The 22,630-nt window shown below is 39.1% G+C and overlaps 1 protein-coding gene across 1 annotated transcript in view; it reads left to right on the top strand.

Annotated features, from left to right (window-relative positions):
* Window positions 1-21,721, top strand: part of RIMKLB (ribosomal modification protein rimK like family member B) — a 30,935-nt gene extending 9,214 nt beyond the window's left edge. Inside the window, exons 2-10 of the mRNA XM_082484243.1 lie at window positions 3,115-3,345; window positions 5,229-5,315; window positions 7,207-7,410; window positions 8,709-8,854; window positions 13,672-13,852; window positions 15,584-15,739; window positions 20,437-20,625; window positions 21,204-21,272; window positions 21,520-21,721. Coding sequence (XP_082340369.1) covers window positions 3,231-3,345; window positions 5,229-5,315; window positions 7,207-7,410; window positions 8,709-8,854; window positions 13,672-13,746 — 627 coding nt within the window. The 5' untranslated portion in view covers window positions 3,115-3,230 and the 3' untranslated portion in view covers window positions 13,747-13,852; window positions 15,584-15,739; window positions 20,437-20,625; window positions 21,204-21,272; window positions 21,520-21,721. The remainder of the gene's footprint in view (window positions 1-3,114; window positions 3,346-5,228; window positions 5,316-7,206; window positions 7,411-8,708; window positions 8,855-13,671; window positions 13,853-15,583; window positions 15,740-20,436; window positions 20,626-21,203; window positions 21,273-21,519) is intronic.
* The last annotated feature ends 909 nt before the right edge of the window (window positions 21,722-22,630 follow it).

The following is a 22,630-nucleotide window of genomic DNA, read 5'->3' as shown; positions in this document are numbered from 1 at the left end:
TTGAGGGATGTGGTGTAACCGAACAAGTTCATTCCCAGGTGATTACAGTTCTCATTGCAAAAACTCCTTTTGCACTTTCATCTGAATACTGTGACGGATCATGTATGTTAGTCTACTGTGTTCCATTTTGGATAGTTTGATCTTGCAGAGGAAGCACAAAGAAAGCTGGTACTAAGTGAAAGAACAAGTCTTGTTCAAGCACAGGATTTACACGTGTTGGTAAAGTTCATTGTATTAGAGAAGTATGAAATCTGCCTTTCCTGGCTCTCAGTATTGGCACTTGTGAGGACTGTATAGCTGTCTGTTTGCCGTGTGCGTGACATCATGGGCATCTATTGAGAAAGCCAACAAATGGACCAGCTTGTTATTTGTCAGGGTATTTCTGGAAGACCTGAACACCTGCCTTCTGTGTGTTTGTGAAGTCAGTTCATTGTGCAGAGGCAACCATGAATGTAACTCACTACTACTGTTCTGGGACTGGGATGGTACTATTTCTGCAAAAGAAAGAGAGTTGGTCTCCATTTTCAACAAAAAGTTTGATTACCTCTTAACCATTCTTTAAGTAACATCTCTGTAACATCTCTTTTTTTTTTTTGTCCTTTCATCCTCTTTGCATTTGTGAATTGGTTCTTTGGAAAAAAAAATATTGTATGAATTAGTATCTTCTGTGTTACTGCTTTCAACACACCATAGTGAATAAATATTATTTTATCAGCCCACCTGGTAATAATGACCATTAATCTGATTGTTAACTGCAGGTCTCAGATGGAATGCTGAATGCAAGCTTCTTCCAAAGTGGCAGAATCCGGCTTTCCTTTTTACTGTAATAAAGCTGCTTCTGTTTGCAGCACTGTGTTGCTGGGAAACTGCAGCTAATTTTTATGGCGCATGTCAGTAGTAGTGATTCAAATTATACATTTCATTGAGTAGCTCTTCTCTTTGTTTGTAAACAGTCTTCTATGAGGGGAGAGAATTTTTTTGTTCTGGGGAGAACAGTATCCAGACCAGAGAAGATGACTGAATCTGGAACAAAAGCTCAGATTGTTCTGTTGATAACATAATTGTACTTGTAAAGTCACACCAGGGGAAATGGTGGCCTGGGCTGAATTTACAGGTCTGATAGTCAAGTCTAATGCAGGTATTCAGGAGAATTCCAGGTGAGGCATATGCATCTCCTCAGACTCCTGTTGTTCAGACTCCATGGTCCGAAGCTTAAGCATGTGGTGTGACCTTAAAATGAAACAACAGAATAGACTCTTGAGAATTAGAAATTAACATGAGTTAGAAAACCATGTAGGTTTGGTTCACAGCAAAGATATAGTGGCAATTTTAGGCTCTGTAGAAAATGCAGTCCTTTTTAAAATGATTGTCACACAGCTTGCATGTGGATCAGGACATGCATGCAATTACAGTGGCAAAAAGTGGGTGTAATTGGGCGTGAACCTAAACGAGAAAATACATGTGTAAGGTGGAATCTGACTAACGAGTTAAAAATCATTGCTTGCTGAATCTGTACTCCTTTTCTGGCTGAAGGAGATGGTAGTCCATTTCCTGATGTTCACATTCTGCTTAGGTTTTTAGCAGCATCTTGTTTTTAATCTTGCTTGAGATGCTTCTGTAAAATGGTATGTAAGTGTGTCTGAAGCCTGCTTGCTTAAACACGCAAGTCATGTCAGCTGCAATGCGGCAGTGCTTGGTGCTAATGAGGTGAGCAGCCAGAGCACCCGTCTGCTTATGTTTTCTCATCTCTGTACAATTATGGCAATGGGGATTGGAAAAAGGGATTTGTATTGGATATGGCTCTGTTTTGTCCTTTACAGAGTGTGGTTCTGTGTTGTCGTGAGGACTGGGCAGCGTATTTCTACTTCCATTTTGGGAGTTAGGTGGTTGCTTCGCTATATTTAAGGCAAGCTCTAAAATACATCCTTGTTGGGAGAAGAAAAGAAAACAGGAAGTACAGAGAGGGGGACACCCTCCCATTCCCCCCCTCCAATTAATTCAAAAGCACCTTGAAATGAAATATATTGCCTGGAAATATACGTCTTCAGCTTGAGTAGATGTAAGTCTGTATTTGAAAAGTAACATCTTTGGAATAGAGCTAATCAGGCAATTAGTTTGGGCTAGATCTGAATAGTTACAGCTGGCCTTTCATACCCGCAGAAATGCAGATGCATGGTGATTTCTCAGCTCCCCTTCTTTCTCTTTTTTAACCCTTAAGATGCTGACAGCAGTGTGAGCTGTGTATTTTACACTGAACTTGGGAAGTTTTACTTTGAATGTAAGGGAAATAAAGTGAACGTCAAATCCTATTTGTCTTTTCCCATCCCCAGATGTCAGACTGTCTTCATCAAGCTTGATGCCTTCCCGTCCAATCCTGTCGTATTCCCATTCCTGCAGCCTGTCTTTCAGGGTTTCTTTTTCAGAGACGCAGTCTGTAAAACTGTAGACCGTGATTAAGTAATACATTGGTCTTGGTGGCAAAGCTGGCTTTCCTTCTAGTTCCTGCCTTAATGTCATGGGGTGCTTCCCTGTTAGCTGATAAAGTTATTTCTGAGTACTTTTTTAGTATAAATCAGATTGTTGAAATTATCTGTGTTAAAAATACTGCTGTGTTTTGAGTTTTTTTAAGGGCCATATCTAATCTCTGATGCTTTGGCAATATGTTGTGTAACGTGATAGCATAAACAGAGGGATCAATACAGCTGGGACTGGGAAAGATATGAACTGTATCGTGTAGGTAAGAACCAGCAGTGGGAGGCAGGAACGTTAGCTGTTGATACTGCTGATGTGAATGTAGTGTGCAGCTGACACCCATAGAAAGGATGTTGTGTCAACCTATTAAAAAAGTTCATCACCCTGGGAGGTAGCCCGAGATTGTGTGCCCTAATAAAGTCTGTTCTTTGCCTAGTCCTAATTTTAAGTGGGTTAAGAGTGACATATGTGAAACAGCACAACTGACAAGATGCATTTTAGGGAGAATTACACTGTTTTAATGCTTGCTGTTGAAGTCTGGTATCTCTGTTGTGGTCACATCTAGTGCGGTATTTCTTTGCGTGTTTACGTTCTCCTGAAGACCTTGTCGTTGACTGGAATGGGTTTTTCTTCCTTCCTTAGGTCTCCGGGTGAATGGGGAGCTCATTACTGCTTACCCACAAGTGGTGGTTGTGCGTGTACCAACACCTTGGGTCCAGAGTGATAGTGATATCACAGTCCTTCGCCACCTAGAGAAGATGGGCTGTAGATTGATGAATCGTCCCCAAGCCATCCTCAACTGTGTCAACAAGTTCTGGACGTTTCAAGAGCTTGCTGGTCATGGTGTGCCTCTTCCAGACACTTTTTCGTATGGTAAGGCTTTTGGATCAGAAGGATAGCAGTGTAGCCTACAATAATTTGTGCTTTTGCAGTGCAGAAGGTATGAGTCAAGTTTTGGAAATCCACAGAATTAAGTAGCATGAGGCTAATTCCACAGATAAGTGTTCGGTAACCAGAAAAGGAAATTAAAGTCAAAACACTCAGATTCTGGTTTTAGCTTTGTTGATTAGCTGTGTTGCTTTGGAAAGAATATGTAAACTGCACTTCAGCCTCCCAAGCAACTAACTTTGGCTGTTACTACTAAAACACTTTGAACTCTTCTCCAATTGCCCGAAACAACAGACAAGAACTTGGGGAACTAAACGTCACAGGATACTATAAAGATCTAGGCTTTGGTAAGATCGGAGAGTAGATTAAAATTCTATATGAATAAAAACAGCTGCAAATATATTCGTTAATGTACAGGCCCGCGTGTTCAACTTTTAACAATTGTTTGAGGTTTCTTTCCCACCGGAGCAGTTAACTGATGATGTTTCTTGTGCTTGCATCTGGACACTGTGGTTCCTGACAGTGTGCTAGATTAGAGGAGCCATTTGTCTGAATTACACTGATGCTGTCTCTGCTCTTAATTACAGTGTGTTAAAGAACTGAAGATGCCTCTCAGCCTTCCTTTCCTTCTTGGGAAGTATCAGTGCTTTCCTCCCCTTTGTGTGGTTGCACTGATAGGCTTTTGTAATGGGGACTGACAAAAACACAAACAAACTTGAGAAAAACATGAGTCAAATATTTCCATCAATTACTATGAAAATACATCTGAGAAGAAACATATCCTTTCTTTAGCGATGTGGTTGCTCTAGCTCTGAGAAAGGAATGAGTGAATGAGTTTTTAATTTTTTCAGGGGAAGGGGAGACCACAAATGATGGGATAACTGGAGATCTCTGTTTGTGCTCCCCCCTACTTCTTGATTTAATGCCTGCCTCTGGAATTTGACAGAAGCATGACTTTTTTTTTTTTTTTTTTTTTTTTAACACAAGCATCAAGTTATCAGTGAGAGCTGGCTTTGCCAAGAAAAACAGGATGTGCTGACCGATGTGTTATTCCATGACATGCATTAAAATCCATGGCAGGATAGTGATGGCTGCTGCTGGCTTTGTGACCAGTGTCTTGGCTTGACTTCTGCGCTTTACTGCACATGCTGTTAGAGGGGTCTCATCCCCTTGTCTGCTGACTTTCTCCTGTATTTCTTGTACTGTGGTCAGCCTTCTGTGAATTAAACTGAACTCAAATAACCTTGAACTATCAACCATAAACACGTGCATGGTCATTAAAAGCTACTCTCTAAGGTCCATAGAGATGCAATGAGATGAAAAGGTTGAAGTACTACTTCAGGATATAGGGAGAATGAGTTGCAGGAGACTTAAGCCTTGGAAAGGGGGGAGGTGGAGTGACAGGATTTGGGTTGTTGCTGCTCTCTGGATTATGCCTTGTCTTTGTATTCCATGTTGCTTTCCTGGTTAGTAGTTTGGATGGAACTGTTACTGGTCTTATGTCTGTGCTATGTTCCTGCTAGACATTTGAAAAGGTGGGAATTGATGAATTAAAAGGGATAAACTAGAACAAGATGGTAGAATCGGGGCATTCAGATTTGGAAGATTGGATTGAGCCTTTTGGGGTTGTGGTCGAGAGACCTTTGTCAACTTGTGTCTTCCATTTCAAAGGAAGTAGGAGTTAGTATCCCACAGGTTACAAACACCTTTGAAGTCTGATCATGCTCCATGACCAAGTTCCTCTTAACTGATAGTTTTTTTCTGCATTATCTAAGCTGTAAGGGTGGGAGGAATGTGTGGCAATTACATCCCCAATTTGGCCACACCAGATTGGTGGCACATAATGTTGTTGGTTTTCTTTTTGCCAGGTGGTCATGAGAATTTTGCCAAAATGATTGATGAGGCGGAAGTGCTGGAGTTCCCTATGGTGGTGAAGAACACGCGGGGTCACCGAGGTGGGTGTGAGGTCAGGGGTGAGGGCAAGGAGTATTCTGAGCAGCACTCTTAAGATTTTTGTCTCATCAAGGGTTAATAGTTAAGAAGGTCTTCTCATAGGTCTTGGACTTCTTTGCAGTACATCTAAATTCTACCACTCTTTGACTTCTGAATGTTGAGTAGGCTGCAACACTGTTTTAGTAGAACCTAGTCTTGCAATAGCAGTGGGAATAGGGCTTCAAAATTACGGTGCATTGGTGACTTCTGTGAGGAAAGCTTTGAACTGGAATAATAGAAAGTCTGGCCTTAAGGAAGTAGAAAGAAGCCTATATGGATTTTAGGGGTGTTTCTAAATAGGCATAAGAAATGAAATATTAGTTCATTCAGTCTTGATTTGATGTTTTTTTTACTTGACTTTCTCTATAATTAGGATTCTGATTTAAGTAAAATATCATATATTGTTTGCCAAAATGGATCTCTGTTTTTCAGAAAAATATCTCTGACAGTGCTGGTGATAATACAGCAGGTTCGGATTATATTTTTTCTCTTATTGGTCTTTTGTTTTAAATGCTGAATATGAAACAATATATCAATTTAGTTTAATGTTAGATAGTGATGTACTAAAGGAAACTAGGTTTAAAATCAATTTCAGAGGTTATTTGCACAAGAGGTTCCATGTTTCTGAAGCAGTGTTCTGTGTTATGGAGACCTTAGATCCTGAGGAAGTGGAGGCTGCTCCAGTTGGGAGCACTTGATGACATTCTTCCTCACATGTTATTTCTCCTAGTTCTGCTACTGCTGAATTTCTGTTCCTGTAGTTAAGATAGACAATTAGTCAATTGATTTTTGTACTCTGTTAACACTGTAGCTTGATTGAATGACAATTATGCCATGAAAAATTTGTGCAGCCTACTGCAGATCAAAAATATAGTACAACACATAAAAGGGTGCTTAAGAAAGAGGGATAGGAGTTGGGAAACGTATCTAGAGATGGAAAGGGATGCCTTCTTGTGAGACTAGAAATGAGATGGAAAGTGGTAGAGTGTTTCAGGAGTGGCTTTCATCAGTATTTTGAAATTGGAAAAGAACAGTCCCCTTCAGTTCTAGAGCACAGAGATGATGAAATGACATGTTTTAGGTTAAACAAAAGAAATTCTTGAGGTGTTTGCTTGCAGAAAAGTCAGTGGTTTCTAAAGAGGTTTGGCTTTTTTTTTTCCCCTCAAAATTGCAGTACATTCCATTCATTTTATGTTCTATGGAATCTTCTGCTAAGTTTATCTTGAATACTGGGGAGCCTAGTGTTTTCCTCTCACTGTAGTTGTTCCACTGCAAGGCCTCATTCTGGAGTTGTGAGCTCCTGTAAGCATTGGGAAGAGCAGCTCTCGGCAATTTTCCAATAGTGAAGTGGTTCTGCAGTGGCACACTAGTGACTTAAGTATTCTTAGCTGCCTGGTGTTAAACAGTTTCATGGCATTGGTTTCTGTGTGTCAAAGCCTGGAGGCTGTGGGTGCAGTCATCTTGGATGAACAAAACTGCTATTAATTAAATGTTTGCTGCTCTTCAAGTATTTCTTTCTTTTTTCTCTCATTAAGCGCTTTTACCAAAAGGAGTTGAAATTACAAACCCACTTCCTTTATCTGAAGCGGTTTTCTTTTCTTTCTTTTACTTTCTTTTTTTGTTTTTCCTCCTCATATGGCTCCTCAACTGTGTCAATACTTGAACACTTACAAGCACTGAAGCAGTGGAACACTGATGTCCACAGAAGAATTTGTAAATGGGTATAAACTACAGATGGGGCCAGTGAGAACGGGCAGCATACTGGTCAGAGTTTTCACTTTTATGTGCTGAATCATTGATGCAGCTCAAATCGGTAGCTTCTTCCAATCTTCCGATGTTCTTTTCTTCATACAGGTAAAGCTGTGTTCCTGGCACGAGACAAGCACCATTTGGCAGACCTAAGTCATTTGATCCGTCACGATGCCCCTTACTTATTTCAAAAATACGTTAAAGAGTCCCATGGCAAGGATGTACGTGTCATCGTAGTAGGAGGCCGTGTGGTAGGCACCATGCTCCGCTGCTCAACAGATGGGAGGATGCAGAGTAACTGCTCACTTGGTAGGAAAAGCATTGTTCATAGTTTTGATCAGAATTCTTTAATCCAGTTGAAAAATTACAAACCCAACTGAAATAAGCTGCAGATTTTATTTTGTATTAATTGTGCTTTCTGTTGGGGGTTTACAGAGGACACATAGGATTGAGGATTAAGTGAGATGTGTGTTGAGCAAACATGGAAGGAGAGATAATCTCTGACCAAAGTATTAGATGGATAGGATGGACGAAAAGGAGGGGAAAGGCCTAGGAACACACAGCAACTGATGTGGCAAGTGGCAGTGTCATGCTGATGCCATGTTATCATTCATTTCATCCTATTAAGAGGAACAGAAAAAGAAGAAAGACTGAAGACAGGACTGAGGGAGGTGGAGGAGACAGTCAGTTGGCAAAAGGGTAGAAGAGAGTGTTAGGAGAGGAAAATTTTGAAGGCAATAAACAGTTGGATTGCATTGTGCAGCTACTGTACTGCCTTAAGCCTGTCAAGATCCTCCCTGCAAACATTTCTCCCAAAGACCATGTCTTGGAGGAAGAGGAAGGTTACTGCATTGATTGTAGCATACTCAGAACTGAGTTTCTGCATAGCTTTGGGTGTAGGATGGGGGTGCTTGTGAGGGTAGAAGGAGAAATAAGGATTGAGGTTGCCTGACTAAAACTGTACTGAACCTGAGCAGGGATGGGATAAAATGTGTTTGTGTGTAGTACAGTTTTGGTTAGTCAAAATACCCCAAATGCCTGAGAGGTTTCAGTTACTACTTGATGCTGAGGAAATAAAACCTGGAAGATTTTTCTGCTAAATGTTTTGGTTTTTTTTTTTTTTTTTTGGTTTGTTATTGTTTGGGGTTTTTTTTAAACTTAAGTGTTGGGACAGATGAAGTCTGAGTTGGTTAATACTTAGATGATGGACTGTGAACTGGAGCAGCTGAGGTTCAGACACAAATGTTCCTTAATTCTTGCTTTAGAGACAGTAACCTATGATAGCAAGCTGAGAGGAACATGAGCAGATGATATTTAATATCCCAAGGTCATAAAAATCTATGATATCTTTCTTGACTGAAAAGTCAGCAGCTACTATTTTTTAAAGAAGTCGTAATCTTGACCTGCCTTTGGCAGGCCAGAATCTTTTGAAATCCTGCTGTGGCTTCAATTTCATTAGTAGTCACCATGGAAAGAAAGTTGCTTTTTGGAGTCATCAGCAGTATGTTTGCAGGTTCGCTTTGGAGCTTCTCAGCCGAAAAGCACCGACCAGTTGAGATGGATGTCAGACTAGACTACAGACAGCAAGCTTTTTTCACTTTTTCCAGGTGGTGTAGGGATGATGTGCTCGCTGAGTGAACAAGGCAAGCAGTTGGCAGTCCAAGTGTCAAACATCCTGGGGATGGACGTGTGCGGCATTGACCTGCTGATGAAGGACGACGGTTCATTCTACGTCTGCGAGGCCAATGCAAATGTAGGTTTCATTGCCTTTGACAAGGCTTGTAATCTAGATGTAGCTGGTATCATAGCGGACTATGCCGCTTCTCTCCTTACCCCCGGTCGCTTGACGCGGCGCATGTCCTTGCTCTCTGTGGTGTCCACGGCAAGCGAGACTAGCGAGCCAGAGCTGGGCCCTCCAGCTAGTGCCGCTGTCGACAATATGAGTGCTAGCTCCAGCTCTGTCGACAGCGACCCTGAGACCACGGAGAGAGAGTTGCTCACCAAGCTCCCGGGGGCTCTATTCAACATGAACCAGCTATTAGCCAATGAGATCAAACTTCTTGTGGAGTAATGCCACATGTAAATAGATGACCAACAGAACTCTCTCTTGTAAATTTTTTTTAAACCAACTTGCAATGCTGTTTATCAGAGAAACTCAGAGAAGTGAGGAAAGGGGTGGAGGTGTCAATCGAGAGCAAGAGTAAAAGGCATGCGTGCTGTGATTGCTGCCCCTACTTTTTTGCAGAACATAAAATTGTGTTCATTCTTCAGCATCAGTTATCTAATGAAGATGCTCAGTTCATAACCTAAGTGGGAATTTTATTTGGATGCTGCTTTAGTCCCCAGGCGTATTGCAGTTCATGTGTGTTCACAGGAAAGCATTGGAGCATGATTCACGCTTGAAAATTTTCAGAAAGCTGTCTGGCAGCTCTCTAGAAACTTCTGTGAATTACAGCACAAGTTAAGTCTCTTCTACCTCTGTAAGGCTTGATCCTGTAAATTGCTGAGTGCCTCAAATTCTCAATGTGAATTGAAGGTGTTAAATAGCAGGTATTTCAAAGTTTCTGCACACCTACTGTTACTACTCTTGTAGATGGGAATAAGTTCCGGATCCTTTTAAAGTCATTGCTTTCTGACCTTGCAGGATATGGCATTTCAAATGATGAGGCCGAGAGAAGTGTCAGTTGACTTAACGTGAGCTTTCTGTACAAATCTGTAACTTGTGCCATCTTGGTATTAATTGACAGCTTTATATCTGTATTTCTTTATGAAACTTTTGAAGGAGGATTTTAGTACTTGTGGTTTTCTCATTTCAAATCCTGATTTTGGAGAGGTATGTAGGGGAATTGGTCATATTCTATTTGTGGCAGAAGTGGCACGTTTTAACTATTTTTTGCATGATTGGAGGAGATAAACAGCACTGTAATGTTTGGTATACAAAATAATGTTTAATCCAATGTGAAAAAGAATTACACTAGTTTAAAGCAAACGTGCATCGACTTGTATTTGTTAGTGTTTTAGTCTTTTTGAGAGAGATCTGCAATGTTAATGTTCCTTTTTTTTTTTTTTTTTTTAATACATGCTAGTCCAACACTCCCTTCTCTATGCCTGCATCTTTAACAGTGGCCAAAGTGAAAACACTGCAGACTATTTGTTAAGAAAACACTGAGTTAAAGCCTGTACATTGGTGTGGGTTTTTTTTTGTTTGTTTTTATTTTTTGCTCTTATTTTTTTGGGGGGAAATGTGGTAAGGTGTGGAGGAGGGAAGAGTTGGTTAAAAGTGATGAGGCATCTAGCGGTACTTTAGAATAAAGCTGCAGTTCATACAATACTTACCAGGCTTACTTTTTCCCCACTGAACATAAAAACTGATGTTGGCAGAAATCCAAAGAGGGGAGAAATACTCAATGCTTAGCTTTGGGAAACATGCAGCGGATTTAAAAAAGAAAAATTAAAAAAAAAAAAAAGGGGTGAAAAAGAAAAAAAAGAGAGCTCAGCCAGAATTAAAAAATAAAAATAACTTAGGTCCACAAACAATTAACAAATTGATCCTGGACCCTTATGTGTGTGTGGTGTGAGCACACACACTTGTGTGTGTTAGTGTGTGTGCATTTGCTTCGCTTTATTTCTTTTTGGGTTTTGGCTGTTTAGCTCCTAATTTTTTTCCAGGCTGTCTGATTTTCCTTAGTCCTTCCGGCTGTGCATTTTCTCATTAGCCTCGAGCTGTTTTGGAAAACAGATAACCAAAACAGATACTGAGTTCATTTTTCAGTCCCTATCTTCCCCCTCCTTTTCCTCTTCTTTCTCCTCCCTCCCTTTTCATTCTTTTCTCATTCTCTGGGTTCATAAAGCCCTGGAACTATATAGAGAGAGAGATAAAAAGATAAGCCTTTTTTTAAAAAAAAACAAAAAGTAAAACGTTTACAATTGAAGAATAATCTTGTGAAAATAGGGTTTGTTTGGAAGGGGGGTTGTGTGTGTGCAATGCTGCTGTTTTCCGGATACTTTAATGGAGCATGTCCTGTGTACCCTCTGAGGCTCTGCACTGCCCACCTCTGTGGCCCCTCCTCACCTCTCTGCTGCTCTGCTGTTTTATCTTCACTTGGACCTTAAACACAACTCACGGACACTATGCAGAGAGTCTTCAAGAGGCAATAAACAGAACAGTATTAACCTGCTTTATGGAGGTTTGATCATGCTTCTTTGTACAGTTTGTTTTTTTTTTATTTTATTTTAAAAGGAATGTAATAAAATGGCTTTTTTTTGTAGAATTAAATATTATTATTAAAATCAAGTGAAAGGTTGACTGTTGGTGTTAAGCAGGAGAATGGACCACCTGGTCCAGCAACAAAAGGAGCTTCAGCAGTAAAGGTATTTTCAAATCTTTTCTTCCTGAGCCTTCAAGTGCACAGGTTATACCTGAAGAATATAAAATTCTTTAACTTCCGTGAAGAGTTGCAGAAGCACAGAACATGAAAGAAACCTAATTTTCTAGTCTCTTCCAGAGGCTCATCTCCCTCTGCTTGTTTTATCTAAGGGGAATTTGGGTGGTGTGTGTTTGTGTTTGTTGGGGTTTTTTTTTCTTTTCCTTTTCCTTTTTTCTAAGGTGGCTGTACTCCTTGAGTGGCTGATAGGGTCAATCCTTCCCTTTTCAGCTGTGGCACACGTTGAGCACATGTGGAATAACATCTGGGAGTAAACATGTGCTAGTTGATCCAGTAGGACCTCTGTATTTCTATCACAGGAGACATCATTTAGAGGAAAGAGCTGGTAACTGAACATTCTGGAATGTTTTTTGAGTCTCCGTAGTATTTTGCAGAGAAAGGCTGTGGCTCACAGGAACTTTACATTTCTATTACCCGTTCAGAATGTCCAGGTTACACCTCACTGTAGTAAAACCTGTGAAGTAAACGTGAGATTTTTTGAAAGACAAACAGTGGATTGAGAGATTTACAGTTTGGCTCCCTTGGGATAAGTTGCTCCTCTGTGGTTGGTGCTTCCATTGCTAGCTTGGAGATAAGTCTATGCATAGTGATCAGGGAGGGAGACAGGATTTGAAACATCATATACATTTGTTTGGACATTGGGTATTGATACTGCATATGAAAACCTTGCTTGAGGGTTGACTGATACAAATGGGCACACTGGTCTCATGTATTTACTCCCTACTTATCCATTGCTCCTGAAATAGTGAAATGTGTAGAACAGGCTGGGGGTATGAGGCGGTGTCTTGTTTTTACTTTAAGAAAAAACCAACAAACCTAGCCTGTGGTGACAAGACAGTGTCTCCCATTGAAGGTGAACTTTGCAGACATCAGCTTTATACACTGTATTTCCTTCAGTTCCACATGCTGAAAAACATGCTAAACTTCTATCCAGTTGCACTAACACTACCTCTGTATGTGGGTTTGAAAGCATGTGCTGAAAAAATGGTTAATGTAGTGCTGGATTACAGTAGTGCTAATACAGCTGATGGTGATACAACTGTTTTTGTATATTCTAATGTTTGAAAGACCCAGCTAGAAACTCTTGTTGGCAAGAATAAGTTTCTTAAACTACATCTGATGAAATGTTGTTCTTTGTAACACTGGAGATTTCCTTCTGTTCAAATTACTGTGTCTATAATTGATGTCTTGCTATGCCAATGTACAGATTGTATCTTAAGCCTTGTATTTAATGCTGTATTGTGTTTTATAAAATCTTTTCTTGGATTGTTACACTCTATCTGTAACACAGTGTTGATGATTGATGCGTATGTGGACTGTTAACATTTTTGTTCTGAGCTGATGGTCACTCTTGGAATGTTTTCTCCCGCTTCGTGTGCTGTCTTTCATGTGTGATGCTTACTCAGGAAATAACCTCTGGAACATCTGTGTATGTCCGACGCAAAGGAAATACTTCTACAGATGTTATAATGGACTTCAAAATCCAACAAAAGAAACCAGTGACGTTTGCTAAATCTTTTCTCCCCCTTATTGCAAAAATCTATCAGTTAAATACATCAGGGACCTTAAGGGCTTAGAAAGACTTTGAAAACAAATCGCACGTACAGTATCTTTCTCATGGCTCACTCTTTTTGAGAAGGTTTATGGGCTTTATGGCTGGTGTGAGACACACGACCCACTCCTGTTCTCTCTATGGAATAGTAGGTGCTCGGACAGGTAACTTCTGTTGCTACTGTCTTTTTTCATTTTTATTTTTTTCACTGTTTTAGGAATTGTTTTAAACTGAACACTGCAGGATTTATAACCAGATGTTTGCTGCCTTTGTTTTATTTCTTTAAGTCTTTCTTAACCTTTAAGTCTTTCTTAACCTTTAAGGGTGACCTTTGGAGCATTCTGGTGGTTCGTCCTGGCCTGCTGTTGACAGTCTCCAAGCCTTTCATATTTCCAATTTGAGTTGAAAAGTTTTTGTTTTGTTTATTTGTTTAAACTGATGACACAAATTAGATGTGTGGATTTCGGGTGGGATTTGTTGTTGCTCTATTTTGTGTCACTTATTCTCCCTTTTTTTACAGAAATGCGTTCTAACAGTTCACACTTTGTTACTGTTCTTTGCAAAACTTTTCAGGAGCCAAAAAAGTCAAACAATCCAGAGAAAACCTTCCCTTCTCCCCTTTCCGATGGCAAGAGTGAGAACTTATGAAAAGTCCTTGAGAATGTTCCTTCCTAAACTTTTCCCCCCAGTAATGCAAGCGGGTAAAATGGTAAACGCAGCAGTTTGGTGACATCCAAAACCGACCTGTTGTCAGGTAAATTGACTCTCTTCTGCTCTTACTGTAACCTTCATAAGTTTGCTAACTTGTCTGCCTTCCTTTTCTTCCCATCAGTTCATTTTGGTGAAACTTCTTGAATGATTTCTTTAACAGTGGTATTTAGAGAAAATCCTACTTTTCTTCATTTCCCCTCCCTATACATGTTGACCTTTAAGAAAACTGCCATTGTCCTTTGCTTTACTCAGGTGAGACAAAAGTGAGTCCCCTCATGTAAGTATATGAGGGATAGTTTTGTAATGTGTTAATTCCACCTCCTCTTTATCACTTCAAGGTAGTTTGCCTTCATGTGTACTGTTTCAGCTTAGATTTTTGAAAGATATGATGCTTTCCATTTGCTAAGTGAACATAAAATGTAACTGCATCAATTAGGAGTTGATAAGTATGAAAAACTAGTACTAAGAACATTAAATTATTAAAATTCACTAGAAGAGGATCCTGGAAAGAAGACGGATGGGAGAATACATTTGCTAAAGAAAAAGATTGTGGGGCTGGTTATTTCTGTTTGTCGAGGATGGGGTGACACATTTTACATTGCCCTTACTGCTGTACCTAAGTACTTGTACACTTCATCCTTCTCTGGTAACACCCTCCCTTAGTCTCAAACCACTTAAAAGTGCTGAGAACTTAATGGCTTTTTAACTTTGTCTAAGGAGGAGAATCTGTATTTTACTCACAGAGGTAAATATAAGACAATTGGAATACCATTTTAAGTGGAAGAATATGAGCCTTCAGACAGGCTTCCAAGTTTCCTGATGCAGTGTTTTATTTGCCATGACATCTGTAAAGAATTAGCACTTGTTTCCTTTTTTTTTCCTGTGTACATTAATAACTCTCCTATATCATAAAATACTCTACTCTTCATATTCTCAATTTATATTTTCCTGAACACGGAAAATTTATCAGCGATACCATAATTTGGAGCTTCAAATTAAGGTGGGAGGTAATAATTTTAGAGCCAAATTTTGCTCTCAATTACACTGAGATAAACCTGGAATCGCTCTGTGAAAGTCAGTGGAGTGATATCCAATTTCACTGGTATAATTGAGTGGATAATTTGTGTCTTTAATTTTACTTGCAAGATAATTTTACAGACCTGTTATACTTATGTTTCCAATGCTTTTTCCTTTCAGACACAACCACTTCTTGCGTCTCAGCACTGGGCAGGCCTATTCCTTTATTTGTGTATATTTTTGTGCATCAGCTGCTATAGGACACGGGTGTAACACTTTCAGGCATGTGGTTGGGTGTCTTTTTGGGGGAGAGATTTGTGGGTTTGTAGTGTCTAAAAAAAAAAAAGAATTTATTTTCCTCTAATTTGTTGAAGAAATTCATGTTGGCTGACAGTTTTGCATCTCTACTTTGATTTTATATATATTACATGAAGATTTTCTTGAAAGACAGTACTAGTCTTTGCAGTGCCTGCAAATGGTCTTTGGTGGGGAGAGTTGGTCAAAATTTACTGCATTCTGCAGAAGTTAATGTCTTAATGTTTAACGTTGCTTGAAAGGTGATTTTACAGATCATGCTCCTTCCTCTTTATGGAATGGCTTTCAAAGTCTTATATTGATCTTGGTTGTGCCCAGTGTTTTGCCTAGTGTATGGGGAAATGTTGTAGAACTTGAATAAACCATGACATCTTAGACAAAGGAGGATGATTATGTGCGTGCTGAACAAGACCTTCTTCTATATGCCCTTCTGCTGCAACAGAGTAATAAAACTGGTAGGTGGCAGCAGTAGCAGAAGAAACTCATGTGACTGTGACCTGGGAAGCCTACAATACGGGGAGAAATGGATTGCAAAGTATTAACTGAAGTAAGGGGGACGGAGGAGAGAGGCAGAGTCCCTGAACTGTCCCTTTGAATGGTGAGTCTAATTTACAGAATTCTAACCATCAAAAGACTAGTTGTAGTACCGTAGACACATTAATTTGGTGTTTGGTTACCTGATGTCCTAATTCTCATCTATGATTCAACATTCTGGATCCTCCACTGCCTTTTTAAGGCACAGTATATGCCTTAAAAAATTAAATTTCACCAAGTTGCCACATCTTAGAATACTGGAAAATAAGGCGTGAAGGAATTTATCTAGTCCATCCACCTCTCTGCCTCACAGGAAGATCAGTCATAGTTATGCCATTGGTGACATGTTTGTGTTAACCTGTTTTACAAACCAAGGAATAAATGAGGAAGATTCTGCAGTCTTTACCTATGGAATTTTATCTTAAGAAGGTAAAAAGCATCCTTACTGTCAGCCAGGGGTCAACATGGTTTGAAAGCCCATCTGCTTTTTTTGCTACTTCCTTTTTTGTGTATCTGCTATCTAATGCTACTTTTGGGGTGGTTCTCTTACATACCTCTCATACATATAGGTCTCTTTTTGAAATGTTCTTGAGTAGTTTATCACGATGCTACTTGGTGATAACTGAAATTACATGTGTGTATACATATATTTAATATTTCACATCAAATGTTGGTTTCTTTGAATCTAAAGCGTGGTCCCTCTTGAGTGTGAAGAACAACTGCTGTTGTCCACGTGCATTATTTTGTGCAAGGAACATAGTTTACAAATGGATATAATATGCAACCGGCTTCATGCTGTAATGACACTTTAAGAAATAAGAATTTTCATGTGGTACATGATGGTCACTTGAGATTTAGGGACAACAACAGGGATTCACCTATAACAAATGAATAGGTTTGGCATCGAGCCTGAATCGTATCCTTGAACCATTCTGATTTTGTCCAGTAGGGTGCAATGGTGCACACTTGCTCAAATGAATCTAGATTAAATTTTCAAAATTCTGGTATGAAGTTTCCTATATATAAAAGGCCTCTTTGAGACTTTCCCCTCTGCTTCTGAATCCTGGCCTTTTTTTTGTTATTTAAATAGTCATATCACTAAATCCAAACTGGTAAGTACCGAAGATAAATTGCTTTTTAGGTTCGTGTCAGTCATTAGCCTATTACAATATAATGAAAAGAATTTAAGGACTTCTTATTAATGGAGGTGTTCAAATGTCTGTACATAACACTTAAGAAAAATTTGTTTCTACATAATTTTAAAAGATTTTTATGTAAGGGCGGAGATAAGATACTGATACAGGAACAAAGTAAAAGTGCAAAATGTTCTCAGGCACCCAAATGCTATCAGTCCCAAACTTGGAAGTATTAAGTAAAAGCTCTAAACCAGGAAAAGCCAAAACCCAGATCCATTATTTTCTTCTGTGAATCTTACGTAGATATTAATTACTGTGTAATGGTATTTATAGAGCACCTTACAGATTGAATGATAGATGCCTTAAGAACACCATGATAGTGAAGGACAGTGTTCTTTATGGAGAATTCGTATATCGCAAGATAGAACACAATGTTCAAAGCACTAACAGTTGAAATTCTTTTTGAAAGTGGGAAATGCGAAGTATATAATGTTTCAGACTTAATGGCTAACAGCTAGTAGTTTCAGCCACCTCTTGAGTTATCTAGACCAGTGGTCTCTAAAACTTTGATTGCATGTTCTTCTCAGTAAAAACCATTTTGAGCATGCACCCCAATATATGTTTATTTACATACGCTACTATATACATTATAAACATACACAAAAGCAGAAATTTTAAAAGGATGAGATAAAGGTGAAATCAACACTATTTTAAACATTGATTTCATTGTATTTATTAGTAGTGCAAAAAATATTTTCATCCTGCAGCCTTATGGATTGTCTTGCATGCCCCCCCTGGGGAATGTGCACTCCGCTTTGGAGACCACTGATCTGGACATCATCAAAGAATTATTGTTGCACACATCATTAGTATGTTCCATCATAACAATACTTCCATTTAAGTAAGTCTCCTACCTACCAGAGATTAAAATGCTGACCTCTAGTAAGATGACTTCTCTTTCCAAAAAGAAAGTAAAGAAAGGAGAGAAGAGCAGGATATGGAAGCACTGATGAATGGTCTGGCACAGGGGAAGTTTGAATCTGGATCAGTTGAAAATGTGGAGAAACACGTACAAGTGAATTGGAGGGCGGAGGAGGGGGGAAATTGTGGTCAGAATATATAGCAATACGCAGAACACAACAGCAGCTTGTGTACTTTGACAATTTTTTCTAGTTCACTTACAGCTAAGTAGTAGTTGATAAAGTCTATATTCTTTTTCTGTTGTTATCTGGGGAGGAACACTTACATAAGGAAACTAAGCTGGATCCGCGTTTTTGATATTCAGGCACCTAAATAATCTCCAGTGCACTTCCAGCACCACTTAGGACTATGGACAACTGGTGTGCTTTTCTCAGTCGCTTCTCACTTTTCATACAGCCTTTAAAAATATTATGTGGATGACAGCCTGGAAATTCCAGAACTGAGTTACTGCAAAGTGAAAGGAGATCAAATGTGCAAAGTGAAAAATATTTTGTGTGGAGATTTGAAGAGAGTCTTGTTAAATATAACGATGAGCAAAATCGGTGTGTGAGATGAAGCTCGTAGAGAAAGTTTTTAAAATCCAGTCAAACTGGAGATGTGAAAGAGAGAAAGTGGTAGTAGAGGCAAAGGAGTCTGAAGCATATGACAGTCTGTCAACAGAGATGGAGATGAGGCAGTAAAACAGCTTTTGCTACTCTTGAGCATTCCAAGCTTTTTGTTGTAAGGAGGAATCTCACCAGTCTTTCCGTACGTAATATATGCTAGTCATGCTAGCCTTTGGGGACTGGATATCAAGGAGGAGAGCTGAAAGTTGATACAGAGCTGTTGATATGGAAACTAGCTGTAGCACTTGCCTACTAGAATGGATGGTCACATGGATTAAAAATGTTACTGCACTGAATTTAGAGGACAGTAACGCTTGGGAAGAAGGGTCATCATCTGGTCCTGAACATGGGCTTACTTGACCAGCTACACTGGTAACCTTTTGCTTCTCAACACAGTAAGGGGTAGAGGCATAGAACCGTATGTAAGCCTTTTTACCTTTTTAATGCTTAAGGGGACCATTCTCGATGACTTAGAGTCAACTGTTCAGGAAAGATTTTGGGGGAGGGATGTGTTTAAAAAAAAAAAAAAAAAAAGGCAGGGATTTAGAGTATTCTCCCCAATCCTCCACATTTTCACATGTGGCTGTCAATACAAAAGGGTCATTCTTTTTTCTACTAGATGTGACATAGCAAAGCATCCTATTCTCTGCAACTTTGATATGGTAGAGATTTGAAGAAGGTGAAATATTTTCCATTCTTTTCATAGACTTTCAGGGGCGGGCAAGGGGTGGTATGTATGTGAAAGGAGGAATGGATAGGTTCCCCGTGCTGTCTGAAAAGCAGATTATGGATTAGGCTGATAGAAATGTTAACATTTACATTGTACTTAGGCAAGGCATTTTCAGAGTATTTCTGCATCCCCCTTTTGTTCCATTTAGAAAGAGTACAAGTGTTACTAGAATATACAGAGTCTGCATAGTAATATGTCAGCATATTAAGCTCTGCCAAGTGTGTGTGTGGGAAGAGCTCATAAAAGATTTATGTGATTTATTTTTTTTGTCTGTCTGCTAAGTCTGCTTTTTTATTTGGAGGCAATTTGCTATATGTAACTGCATATAGTACTCTGTCTTAGTGTAATAAGTCATTCAATTGTCCATTTCTATAGGAAGCAGAATGGTTAAGGGAATGCCAAATATATAGGAACTACATGACTAGTTATACCCAAAGTCTGGTGTCAGTTGAGTACTCATTGATGTTTGTGGGGAGAAGGCTTTTTTTGGTCTTTTAATAAGAGGAGACAAAGAAACATCTGAAAAAGGACTTTGAAAGTGTTGCACATGTTGAATTGCATCTTTTGTTGCCATTTCTTTTTGCTTTCAGAACTCTTTAATGTGCTTCTGCACAGGTATCTTATTAAAAAAGTACTGGCTGCTGAAATGTCTCTGGTGCATAGAGCTAAGGTCAGCCGAACAGTGGGGATGCTCTTTAATGGAGAATGGTCAGGTGTGCTAATCTTGGCCTTGACCAGATGAGGACAGAGAGTTGAGGTCTAGCATAGTTTTTACTGTGCTGTATATTTGTATTGCAATATATGGAGTAGTAGCAGAAACCTTTGGTAATAGTATCCTGTATAGCTGTCACTGGAAAGTGCAGTTGCTTTTGGTCAACAATGAATTGTTAAGTTTCCCTTATCATGTAATGCTTTGCATTTTCCCAAGTACAGGCATTGTATTATGTTAATCTGTGGTTTAATGTAATACAATATATACAGTTTTCCAAATTGGGACTGAATTTTTGTCTTATGCAGATTGCAATATAATTGAGGTATTTTAATAAAGGAGTGGAAAAGAAATAAAGTTTTATTAGAGATCAGTGGAATTTTTTTCAATAAAGTATTATAATCAGAAAAAAACCCTAATTTATCACATTCATAATTTTTTCAGGGGTATATGTTAATTTCCAGAATTTATTGGGACAATCCCTCTTTTACAAAACAGCATTTGTTGTTAGAGAGGGAGGAAAAATCCGTAGGAGGAAAAATTAGCCAGTAACCCAGTTGTTGCTACGTCTTTGGCCAGTTACACATTTTTTCTGTGCAGATTTCCTGTTTATGGTGGAAGCAGTGATACTACTGAGCTTCCTTGATGCTTAGTTTATCTGTGTCGTAAAATACTTACATTATGGAGAGAAATGACCTGGAGAGGTGAAAACTGTGCACAGTGTTATATGGACTAAACAGGAAAGTGCTGTGAAGCAGAGAGAAGACTAAGCAGTAGCTGTACACACAGGTATCCTTTCAACTCTATTTTATCAATGTAGCGGGAGACTGAGAGTTAAGATGACTGTTTCAGTTATACCATGATGAGGAATGGGAACATGACATTGACTGTTTGTGCAACTGTAAATACTGCATATCTGGCATTTACAAGAAATGTGGTTTGCCCAAGGATGGGTGTGCAGTTTCTCTTCCTCACTACTACTGTGCAAAGCACTTGTCAGCTAGTATTGATTATTCTCTGGATTCTGTCTGTTCTGTGGTATTGCGTATTAAGCCTGAGACTTGTATAGTATTTTATGACTTTCAAGAGGAAACTTGGTATGCTTGTGTGTATATTTTCCCATCCATCTAACAAACACAAGGCCGACAGAAACAACACACATGTTATGGTTACTCTCCCCACCCATCTTTACAACAGTGTATGGGAGGAGTAGCACAAATGTAATGTGATGTAGGAATGCTTGTCCGTTCCAAAATGGAAATGTTTACGGGATGAATCTTTATCAGTGAGAGAACTAGGCAGAAAGAGGCTGCAGCTTGACTTTGCTAAACTTTTACACAATTTTTCCACATGAAATATTTCCACAGGAATGTAATGCTTGTGAAAGATGCTGGATCAACAGTTGCAGAGATTGAACTCCTCTACCCACAGGAAAGGTAACAGGAATTAGATTTTACCTTTAGAACACAGCCTTCGCTGCATTTCACTGCTTGACCTGGAACAGCCTTTTCCAAGGTCAAAAGAGGAGTTTGGTACCCATATCTCAGTACATCTGCAATGCAACTATCAAGGAAACCAGATAGATGCCAGTTACAGAGATCTTTTTTTATGATGTCTGCTTGAATTTCTGATATTAATATTCTGGGGAAAAAGACTAACTTTTTCAATGGTTTGTTTCTCTAGGTTTTTCTACACCAGCAGGAGGTCTTCTCTTCCCTCTTACGGGGCCACTTATCTCTTGATATTGCCCCCTTCACAATGAAGGGAAGAAAGGATGGACCAGCAGCAATGTGGAATGGGGTGTTGTCCATGCTTGGTCATAACAGTCATAATGAACGCTGTCCTACTAACATGGAAAACTGAATAAAAGAGTTGTGAATTCTAATTCATGAGAGTGTGAGGTTCTTTTTGGTATCTTCTGCACCAACTCCCCTTTCTTGAAGAGCTGGGTAACTTCAGAAATCTGTTGATCTTGCAGCTTTGATACAGCTTTGCCAGAAGAGTAAAACCTGTTGGATAATATTCATCATATTAGCCTTTTTTTTTTTTTCCCCTCCTGTAAATGCAGATAGTTCTAAGACGGTTTATATTGACGTGAATAATTTTCCTGAATGCCTTGGAAACCCCAATATCAGGCCTTTGATATTGTCAGTCATGTTATGAGTCCACCAGAGTCACTGAGAATACAACTGTCTTGAGTTTTAAAAGGAAAATTATACTATACTGATCATGCTATACTGGTAGCTTTGGTGGCTTCTAGGGAGAAACAGAACTGTTAATCTGTCAGAGATTCTTTATTGCATAATGTGCCTTTGGATTTTGAGGCCACAGTGGCAGGACTTGTTGCAGACATGGTCATGTAAATTTTTACTGTATATTTCTGAAGAAAGCTAATCTTTAAGACCAACAAATAATTGGTGACATTAAAGTGGAAAATGTAGCCAAATGTAAAACCTTTAGCTAACTGGTAATTGCAAGGGGGAGCATAAGGAAATAAAAGGGTAGTATCCCCTTGGAAATTAAATCTTGAACGTATTTTTAAGTGAGATTGCATCACACCAGGCTGAAAGCTAGCACGGTTTGGGTAAAATTAATATAATCCACTTTGTGCAGAAGGTGTCCTTAGATTAGAAGATGAATGAAGAAATTTGTTTCAAGGTGCTCTTTAGGCCAAGAGTTTAGCAAGAGTGAGGTAATTGTTTTATTTTTATAAGCATTTAACATGCCTGTCATCTACATGGTAACTGAACCACCAATGTATTGTGGCAATGAGAAAGGCAAACAATTTAATGTT

This window comes from Vanellus vanellus (genome assembly GCF_965231255.1).
Source record: "Vanellus vanellus genome assembly, chromosome: 1".
Taxonomy (NCBI): domain Eukaryota; kingdom Metazoa; phylum Chordata; class Aves; order Charadriiformes; family Charadriidae; genus Vanellus; species Vanellus vanellus.
Note: the sequence above shows the minus strand (reverse complement) of the source record. Positions and strands in the feature narration are given on the sequence as shown.